Raw genomic sequence first — 11,003 nt, forward strand, 5'->3', positions numbered from 1 at the left:
CTGCTCCCTGTGAACACTGAATACATAAAGGATTGTAAGTTGTGTTGATTGATGAGTTTTAGAAGCGTCTTACAAATATTCATGTTTTATGAATATTCTTATACTTCCTTTTTTTCACATAATTCAATTTTTGTACTTTGCCTATCCAAGACGCCTTATACTGTACTTATAATAATGTTTTATGTATACTCTTAAATTTTTATATTTATCTTAATGTATTCTTTTTGTTCTTTCCTTACGTATTCTACATTTTTTTTTCACATAAGCTACTTTTTTGTCATTGCAATTCATTCCCTCATTGGTTTAATTGTTCCTTTATGAATAAGTAGAGCTAGTTTTCTTTAATTCATGTTTAAAGATAATTTATGAGGAAGGAATCATATGTTGTTTGGAAACGATGCCAAACAAATCTAAAAAAGCTATGCTAGTAGTGTCAGTTTCCTTTATGTAAAGAAATACACAATGTTTACAATATTGCTAAGTCTTCAGTTTGCCGATTTTGAAGACTTCTTGAAATGAAAACGTAATCACCGAGCCTATTTGGAGAAGTATCCTGGATATTTCCAATTCTTTGCCAGCTTTCTTTTTCATCTTGTAAAACTTTTCATGAAGTTAAGTTCCGTAATATGAATTTTGATCTTCAGTGTTTCAAAACTTTTTCTCCAGAGAGTGTCCTCCTTTATTCAAAGTTACATAAAAGTCATTAAACATTTGGAGAAAAGCGTAGAAATTACAGTATTTTTTATATCATTTCTGATTTTTTTGTGAAATGTAAATTTATATTCTACCTCTTTTTCTATGAAGTTTTATCTTCAGTGTTTCAAAGTTACATAAAATGGATTTTGAGCGAAGTGAAAAATCTGTTTTTGGGTGAGATAGCCATGACGTCCTGATGGAAGGTTCCTTCAGTAGCTTCCTAAGGGTATATACCCTTAGGAAGCTACTGAAGGAACCTTCCATCAGGACGTCATGGCTTGAGCCCAAAAAGGTCATTAAACATTTGGAGAAAGGCTTAGAAATTACAGTATTTTTTACATCATAATCTGATTTTTTTTGTGAAATGTGAATTTATATTCTACCTCTTTTGCGATTTTTATTTTTTGCTTATTTTTGTTTATTTAAATCTATTTCCCTTATTATTCATATACCCGTTAATAATGTCACCTGTTGATTCTTCGTGATGTAACATATTTGTATTTCTAAATTCTGAACCACTATATACATATAAGAAGAATATGAACTTATTTCCATGTTTTCTTATATTCACTGTAAATAATCATGATAAGATTGAACAATTTACACATTGCCTCCGGGACATAGTAGTAACAAAATTAAAGAATTCCTGAAACGACTGAAAATATCCTTATCTCCTACATTCCTTGTAAAACCTATCCTTCTGTATCTTTTCCCGAATTTTCATTAGAACCAGACAGGATACTGCCCCTACAGATCAAAGGCAGTACTGGTAATATGTTTTCTTTTGTTAGTAAAAGTTTATTTGTGCCCGTTATTATGACAGCAGTGACTCATGAGACAGTCAATGCGGCAATTACAAAGTATTACAGATACTGTTTGCTAATAGAAAATACCAAATCTGATTCTTAAGACCTTCGCATGAAATATGTCATAGTAACGTGTGCAATTAGTTTTTTGGTTTTGTTTTAAGGTTTTGCCAACTTTTTTCATTAGTGCATGACTTTTAATTTTTATCGTTTATTGCTTCGTTTTAGGATAGCTTTTCAGTTTAAATGCTATGTAATCTTGTACTTATTATTTGATAGATATAATGATAGCTCTGCTTAAAAAGACATAAGTTACCTTTTTATTCCTATTATATAATCTTATTGAACAGGCAAATGTTTAATTATAATTAGCTTATTAAAAAGTGTGTTTATGTAATGAATTACTTTGCTTTTTTATGCTCTGGGCTGGGACAGGTAACTGTATGAATGTTCAATATAAAAAAGAAAATTCTGTTGGTGTTGAAGGTGAGCGATCCTCTCTAGCAAGGTAGTAAACCCAACATCTATCCTGCTTCTTATTTGTTGCTAAATATTGATCCATGGAATCGCCAATGATGCTGTTAGGTTTTCGGTTTTACAAATTCTTAAAATCAATTATGATGATCAATTATCATAGATAATCTGCCTTAAGAGGCTGGAAATATTCCTGCCTGGCCCACTCTGGTCCTAGCTTTGGTGGAAGGGGCCTTGGGCACTGATCGTATGTACATATGGTCAGTCTATAGGGCACTGTCGCTGTTCCTTGCCTCTGCCATTCATGAGCGACCTTTGAACCTTAGGAGGTCTATAACTTAAGTATTTTTAATAGTAAATAGTGACCAGATTCGGGTGGTAACATTTACTTAAAAATATAAAAAAAAGAATTAAGTAATGCGGATGGCTTGAAAAATATGTCATAAAATGATAGAATATATATATCTTGCAAATTTATCTCTCGGTGCCTCCAAAGCGGTATTAATCTGCAGGTTCACTTAACAGATGGCATAACCACATCTCAATCCATACTCGCCTTTGCTAAATCGTGGGAAATAAAAAAAGTACAGATTTCTTTTAAAGAATTACAAAATATGAATATGCGCTGCTACATGCAGAGCACCGGTCTAAATTATACAGTTGGTTTTTGTCAAATTCATTTTTTTAACAGCAAGTAAAGTTTAGGCTACTGAGTAGTTAGACCAAGTGACAATGCAGTGTTCATATAGTTCTTAACACTCCATTTTGTTAAAGCACTTCTTAGACAATATTGCACTAGGCATAGTAGACAGTTACCAACACTTCAGTTCCTCAAGAACAGGTCAAACACAATCCATGAGCTATATTATCCCTTCAGTTCTTTAAGAAGAGTTCAGCACAAATCAAAGTTAAATTATCAAAGATCAAAGCTTAAGGGAGACTTAACCTTTAACCTTTATCTGTCTTCCCGTGATGGTAGTGTTTAAACTTCCAGAGACGTGTTCTTCTCTATCCAAAAGCAACATTTATGTACCCAACCACGGGTACGCATTAACAGCTGTCACTGGGTACATCAACAAACGTCGGAAAGGATATTTGTAATACAAGTACTTTGTTTACACAATTTCCTAGGATGTTACTAAAATTATACCTATTTTAATAAAAGCACTTTCACAAAGAAGCCCATTATTACGAAGATATAACTTAATTTCTGAATGTGGCTCTTTTTAAATGAGGACACTACCATTCTCAATTCCACGCATTAGAACACATGCACGATTCAACGCTTTGTGGACTCAGATTTCGCATATGGGTTATTTCACCAAGAAATCTTCCCGGAAGACTGAGCTGCGATCTCAGAGCGTGGCTTAATCTCCGCAGGTCGTACGTAGTCGACGGTTGTCCAAGGGCAAGGGTTTGGGTCTCCTTGGTCTCCCGTGTTTGCACATGGATGAGGAATGGTCTCCTTAAAAAAATAGATTGAAGCTCTATTTTTCCAAACCTGGTTGCAGGAATGTTGCTCATGATCACAGGAAAACCATAGCTGCGATCACAGTCGTACGTGGTCGAGTACGATTTTTCCAGATCCTACTCGGGGAAATGATCACTTAATGTTGAAGGGAAGTCTGTCTTTTGTCTCTTAATCCCATATTAGAGAACATTTTCTTCTCCAAGTCAATACAGGATTCCTATCTCTGTTAAGAAGGGCTATAGGGTGACTTCAACAAACTGTTTTTTATTGAAAACTGAATCCTATGAACTCATTTGATGAACTAGAACATTGAATGCACACTAAACAGAGGTTGTAGCAAGAATTTACCAACGTCCTCTGGAATTTCAGCCTCCTGAACACTGTACCCTGAGAAGGCTTCTTGTTGTTAGAAAATCTTAATTTCAGTCTTTAAGGCCACCAAATCTGATGGCATTTTAAATGGATTTTCAACTCATATTCCTCACCAGATATTGACTTGAACACAAAGATTGAACTGCTTGATGTTGATAATTTTTTTGTATCATCCTCCATTCATTTCCTTTTCAACCTGTCAAGAAATGATAAATTTGAGTTGTTTCTCTACCCATATGTTAGTGCTTGTGTGCCACATTTTTGTTTTCAATCCATCTGTTCCCTAACTTTAAGACCATAATAGTTTTGCGGTGTATAGAAGTCATTCAATTAGCCCTTTCCCTTGTCCAATAGGAGAATTACCCCCTTATAGAGAATGGTGCCTACCAGCATTATAACTTCCCGTGGCGGTATCTTGGATTGACTTCTTCCTTACTCTACCTTACAAGATAGAAAACCTTTCCCTCTTTTTCAACAATCTTTTAGGTTAGACGTTCTAAGTTAGCAAGGCCAAACTCAGTGATCTTGTATCCTTTAGTAACTTGGAAACAAGGCAAATGCAGGTACGGTACTTACTTAATGACATCTTCCTAGTCAGGAACATGCTTTCTACTATACCTACCGTCCCTCCCTATTAGGTGTTCAGTAGGCCAGTACACAATAATTTCAAGTACAAATTGCTTTGAGAGTACAAACCACTACCGGCAAATAGGGCTTCCTCCCCTCCCTTCCAGTTATACGTTGATGCATCAATTAGAGAGCGAAGATTGGGACTCTGTAAGATGCATGAAAGATGTAGGATTCTTAAACCCTTCAAGAAGGATCTCTTAGCTTTACATCGGTAGGATCTTATGCATTTTACCTAATGTGTTTGTTTAAAAATATAAATATTTTCATTACATTTATCAGTGCTTCAGAAAGTTATGCGTGAGATTGTGAGCCTTGTAATATTTCTTTGTATGTTTCCTTAAATATTGCTGCTTTTGAAAGTGCAGCATGATACAAAATGCTTTGTAAAAGCTGATTTAAACAATTTAGAATTATAAATGAATTCTTATGCTGAATGGTGAAGAAATTTAGACTTTCTCGGTGATGATTGGAATAGGTTTCATTTTTGTAAAAAAGTTCTCGCGTATGCTTAAGAAAAATATTGGCAAAATGTCTAATCGAGATTTCATTAATTTGATTGCAAAGGAAGCTTCAGTCACGTATCTCTTAAACATATGTGAATTGCAGAGTTCCATTCTGTTTTGTGGTTATTTTTTATTCAGTAAATATCCTCTTTCATTCGCAATAAGCCCTTTTTTTTTTGCTAATGTATTTGCTTATGGTTTGTTTTACTATATGTATATGTATATATAGTTATATTTCATATTCCGGATCTTTATATAAGTATTTTACTTTTATAACTCAATGTTGAATTTGCTCAATATATGACAATACCTTTTCTTTATTAAGGATGAAATGGATGGATATAAATATGAAACATCGGTGTACTTTCTACTTTTAATTAATTTCTTGTCGGGGTACTTCAATTATATATCGAAAATTTATAACTAAGTTATTGCAAGTGCCAATGTTGGTACTAAAGCATCAGGTAAAACTGACATTTTCGTTTACGAAGAGTAATTTTACTAATGTGCAACAGACTGGCGGTCAAATAACTGTAGTGCCAATAGAAACGACCACAATGGTTCAAGTTCTCAAAGAATCAAATCTTTTTTCATTCCACTCGGAGTCAAGGAACCTTTTTTATTTTTTTTGATTAAGCCATGTATTTTGTTATCAATATCCTTTATATTCTATCTGAGGTTTTGATTCTCTAGGTATACATCATATAACCTGTTGAGATTTTTTGTCTTTCGGAAGTAAGCATATTCAACTTTTCCAGTTAAAATTTTTATACAAGTACTCCAAACTCCCTTATAAACATTATGAAAACGCGTTTGTACCCTGCTTTACGTTAATTTCCGTCTCGTCAGCTTAACTTAACCGTAAAGAATAAAAAACTTTGCCCAATTCCGTTGAATCTTCCTTAATACGCTTCTGTAAAATTAACTGAAACACCTTTTTCCAGCCGCTTCGCGATCTGACGGTGGTGGCGGGAGAGGCGGTAAAGCTGGAATGCGTGGTTCAGGCAGATCCTCCCGTTCAAGTGACGTGGTCCAAAGGGGACATCATCCTGCAGAACAGCCCCCATTACCAGATAGTCTACAGAAACGGTGTTTGTAGACTCATCATCCCTCAGGTCTTTCCAGGTATACTGACAAACAGGCATTGGTATTTCCAGGTAGAATGTTGAAGTAGTCATTAGTCTTTCTAGTCAGATTGGCAAAGCAGCTATTGCTCTTTGCTAGTAAAAGGGTAAAATAGGTTATTCATTGTTCTTTACTGTTAAACTGTTAAAGTAGTCATTAGTCTTTGCAGACAAACTGAGAAAGTAGTCATTGGTCTTTACTGGTAAAATGGCAAAGTAGTCTTTATTGGTAAGATGGCAAGGTAATCATTGGTCTTTACTGGTAAAATGGCAAAGAATTCTTAGGTCTTTCCAGGTAAACTGGCCAAGATATCCTAGGTCTTACTTAGTAAACTAGCAAAGATTTCCTTTGTCTTTCCAGGTAAACTGAATAAAATGACCTTAGTTATTATAGATAAAATAGCAAAAAATAACTTAGATCTTACCAGGTAAATTGCCAAAAATAGTAATAGATTTCTCCAAGTAAAATGGAAAAGAAATCTTTGGTGTTTCCAGGAAAATTTGCCAAGAAGTCATAGGTCTTTCGTAGTGAAGGGGCAAATAAGTCCTAGGTCTTTCCAGATAAACCGAAAAATATGTCCTACCGTAGTTTTTTTCCAGGTAAACTGGCAAAGAAGTCCTTGGTCTTTTCAAGTAAATTGACAAAGAAGTCCTTGGTCTTTTCAAGTAAATTGCCAAAAGAAAAAGAAATCTTGGTCTTTCTTGGTAAACTGGCAAAGAAGTCCTTGGTATTTTCAGATAAAATTAGAAAGAAGTCCTTGGTCTGTCTTTCAGGGTAAACTGGCAAAAGAATCCAAGCTCTTTCCTGATAAACTACAGGAAGTCTTAGGTTCCTCCAGACAAAGAAGCCCTAGATCATTCCTTGTAAATCTGTAAATGATTTCTAGTCCTTTCCAGGTAAACTGGCAAAGTACTACGTATTTTCAGATTCACTGGCAGAGAAATCTTAGTTTTTTTCCTGCTTTAGTTCTTTCCAGATAATCTGGCAAAGAGATTCTAGTTTTTTTCTATTCCCCCTTTTTCCATACTTAGCTGTAAAGATTTTCGAATAGTTATAGTATAACTCTAAGGTATAAGAGTAGATATTGAAACACTGCCCCAGGATGTATCAAGATATTTATGACTCTGAGACTTCGTCTTAGTATAATCTTCCCCTTTCCTATACTCAAAATAAAACCTGGAAAAATTCCCTACTAGTTAAAGGGAACATAAGATAAAATAGGAAAAAAATAGTGAAAAAAATCTTATGCTAATTTTTCCAGTTGAATTGTTTGTATGTTAGAAACTTGCCCCCACTGATTGGTAAGAATAATTTTGTAATATTTAAATGAACTGACTTCAAATAGTATGCATATCAATAAGCCTCTCTCATTTGCAAAGAAAAAACGTTTTCATATATGGGGTTTAGTTCTGATGACGTTTAATTTTAATCAACTAATTTATACGAACTCTTAAAAGATACAGTTTAAAATATTAATGAGCCTGGCGTCTGTTAATTTGCAGAGGATGATGGTGTATATACCTGTACAGCTGTGAATCTCCTTGGGATGGCGACAACTGATGCTGCCATCTGTGTCACAGGTGAGAAGGAGTAAAACATTGGGAAAAAATCGTAGAATCTACTTCCCTTCTGCTACTACTGCTGCTGGTTCCTCTGCTGCTGGGGGCTACTACTACTACTACTACTGCTACTGATACTACTGATTTACAGCCTAATGTTGTTTGATTTGGGTGGTGGTGGTGGTCACAAATGTACAGAATCGCTATTGTATTAATGTCCCTCTTTACTTCCTTGTAGGTTCGCGGATGGATAACAAAAAAATCGTAAAAATAAGAAAAAAAATCGTAATCTTTCACAGCCTTTCTTTCAAACGACAAATATAGCTTGGTATCTTTGTACCTCTTCAAAAATGTTGAAGTGTTTTGCACAAAAAAACAAGAATGATATAACTAAAGTATAGTCGTTAGTTGTTCGGGAAGGGTATACATACGTAGACAATATTGGAAAATCGAACATTTATTCTAAGTTTCGAACTGTAGGAAGCTGTTTTTTCTTTTCAACCAAGGCCACAAATTCACTGCCAAGCTTGTAAGGCCACTCTTACAATTGAAGATTTTTGGACAAGGAGAATATTTTACATATCTTTTTTAACATGCTTCCTGGCGTCAGCACCACAGATAGATCTCTCCTTTCTTGAAAGGAGGTATCCAAGGTGAACGAAGACATTTCGGTTTGAAGGACCACTTAGAAATATGCAGTCTTAAGAACCCCCTTTCCATAACTTTGCCTCTAGTCAAAGGTTTAAGATGGTACGAAAAAAATCCATTCATCCCCTCCAATGAAATTTGGAATCCTCCTACTATAAGAGAATTTAAAGAATTTATATATATATTTATAGAACTGTGATCTTTTTGACCTGGTTTTAAACAATGGTAGAATTTCTTCATGCAATATAGATTTATATGGATTTAGCTTTTTCTCCCCTCTCTCGCTGAACTGTAGAAACCCATCTTCGATTTGCAAAGTGTTTTACGGTAATTACGCTTTTAATTTTTTTTTTACTATTTACTTGAAGCCGATTTAACTCGTTCCTAAGAGTCATGACACTTAATGATAGTTTTCCTTTTGTCTTCCACATGACGTTCGAGACTGAAGTGCCTTTATAAAGTGAAACTGCCTCCCATTCCTTAGGTGTCTTGTGAAGAAGAAGATTCTTTCAGTCTTCGAGAAGATCTGTTTCTCGTTCTTCTGTTCTGTACTTTCCCTCTTACTAACCCATTTTAACTATCTACGTCTCTCTTCCTGGTTCTATTTTTTAATGTAATCTGTCCATCCTCTCATAGACGGTGCTTTTTCTACCTGTTTTTTATGTTATTCACAGTAAATGTAGTACTGTATTATGAATTTTGGACTCCACAAACGTATTAAGTTGATTCTAGGCTGTGTCAATTGCATGTATAATTGTATGAAAGTATTTTGTTGCTAGGAAAATATCTGCATTACATGTACACGTTTTGTACGAAGATAATGTGAGGTCTTTTCTCTTTTGATGTTGGGCATCATGCCTGCAAGAGATATCTCCTGAGTAGAGAAAGAGAATGTTCAATTTAGTAAATTATGTGTCTGTTCAAAGGCTGGTGTCGCAGTGTGTGTTTTTTGGCAACTCAGTTTTCAGTCTCTCCAAGGCATGATGCTCACGTCGATTTGTTTCAACTTTTGCTGTACATATGCAAATGAGATTCTATGGATTTTGAAATTAAGGACTAAACTCCTTTGCTCTGATGTCATTTTGTTATATCGACGGTGAACTGAATCACCCGAAAGTGTTATTTTGAACGTAAGAGGAACTCCCTTATATTGTGCATAGGAGAAACCACAACTTTTTATACAGTTCTTAAAAGAACATTGTTGTTAAAATACCCCTGAGAGAAAAACAAATAGATAAACCTTACGACAGGTTCCACCAACCTTCTATTTCTTTTATACATATGGTTCAGTTTCTCCTCCTAAAGCATTAGATATATTTTATATGCAGGGTTTTGTCATAATGTCCCCTTTTCTCTATATCTGTGCCCAGATTATCTTTGGAATGTAATGATCGTGTTAAATTTTTGTTCACTTTTAAAAGTGACAGTTTCTCATCCGTTTGATGTTTTCCAGTTTGTGTAATGAGAACCCGAAACATAGAACCTTTTTTCTCTCTGTCTCTGTATCTCTGTCTTTTTTTCTGTCTGAAGAACATGTTCATGTGACCTGTTCCTTTATAGTTTGTTCAGTCATTTTAGCCGTTGTTCTATGCTCATAGTCTCAACATGTCTCGCTGCCTCCTCCTGCGGATGGCTTGGTTCAATAAAACTGTCGAAATGGAGGTCAGTTTGTATTATCCCACAGCCAGGAGATATAGAAGATGAAGAGTTAATGAAGAATGGGGCAACTGAATTTCAGTGAAAAGAAAATATTTGCCAAGAAGGATTTTATGGCAAGAAGTGGAACACTTCAGGTGCTCTTGAAAAAGTACTGCTGGTTTATACTAAGCTTTTCCTCATACTTTATTTCAGTTCCCTCTGTTGCCTCACTTCTTGCATGTATCCCCATAGCCCACCTCTCTCTCTCTCTCTCTCTCTCTCTCTCTCTCTCTCTCTCTCTCTCTCTCTCTCTCTCTCTGGTAGGCCACTTTCTTCCATCCCACTTATTAATGATATTGCATTGAAAATGAAGTAAAGATTAAGGATTTCTAAGCTTACTAAGAAGATGAAGTACGAAAAGAGGAATGTAAAACATGCCAAGAACTTGAAGCACAAAGCTAAAAATACTAATCTTGATGAAAGGATTAAGTATAGAGAAACTAATACTAAGCTTGCCAAGTAGAAGCATTGAGCAAGAAATCAAGATGTTCATTTGAAAAGACTTTGGGGACAACTGTGCTCTTACATTGGTTTGCCTTTGTAATGAATCGTCCCCCTTCCTGAAGACAGTGATTTATAGCTGTGTGAATTATCACAATTACAGTATGAACAGTATATCTAATATCAAGTTGAGAAATTACATGATTGCAAGAAGATGCATGCCAGCAAATAGAAACATTTTGATGATCAGAAGACCCCAATTCAGAAAAAGATATTTCCTTAATTTGTAATGAGAATAAGTGTGAAAAGGACAAGCATGCATTGCCCCTTATTATTCAATATAAGGTTTGATAGATTGACATCAAGTTTTGAGTTAATGCCTACTATTTATTGATGTTCTTTAGAATTACTGAGCATGATAAAAAAGATGCCTTCGACCTTTCCATAAGAAAGGATTACCTTGCGATTGAGATCTTATTCCAGATATGAATTTGTGCAAATCCCATAAAACCAGGGATTTATTATTCATACAGAACTTATATGCTTCTGAAAAGGAATTAAAACATAATCAAGAAATTGT

General features: G+C 34.9%; 1 protein-coding gene across 13 annotated transcripts in view; it reads left to right on the forward strand.

Annotated features, from left to right (window-relative positions):
- The window catches only part of LOC137627785 (uncharacterized), a 481,638-nt gene extending 471,693 nt beyond the window's left edge, over positions 1-9,945 (forward strand). For 8 of the 13 annotated variants that reach the window (XM_068359127.1, XM_068359131.1, XM_068359135.1 and 5 more), the window contains 3 exons: positions 1,424-1,465; positions 5,897-6,077; positions 7,580-9,945. In XM_068359127.1, the coding sequence (XP_068215228.1) occupies positions 1,424-1,465; positions 5,897-6,077; positions 7,580-7,671 (315 nt within the window). In that variant the 3' untranslated portion in view covers positions 7,672-9,945. The remainder of the gene's footprint in view (positions 1-1,423; positions 1,466-5,896; positions 6,078-7,579) is intronic. The other 5 variants (XM_068359129.1, XM_068359130.1, XM_068359132.1 and 2 more) reach the window with 1 other exon arrangement.
- Positions 9,946-11,003: the final 1,058 nt, after the last annotated feature.

The sequence above is a fragment of the Palaemon carinicauda genome, chromosome 35 (genome assembly GCF_036898095.1).
Source record: "Palaemon carinicauda isolate YSFRI2023 chromosome 35, ASM3689809v2, whole genome shotgun sequence".
NCBI classification, from domain to species: Eukaryota; Metazoa; Arthropoda; class Malacostraca; order Decapoda; family Palaemonidae; genus Palaemon; species Palaemon carinicauda.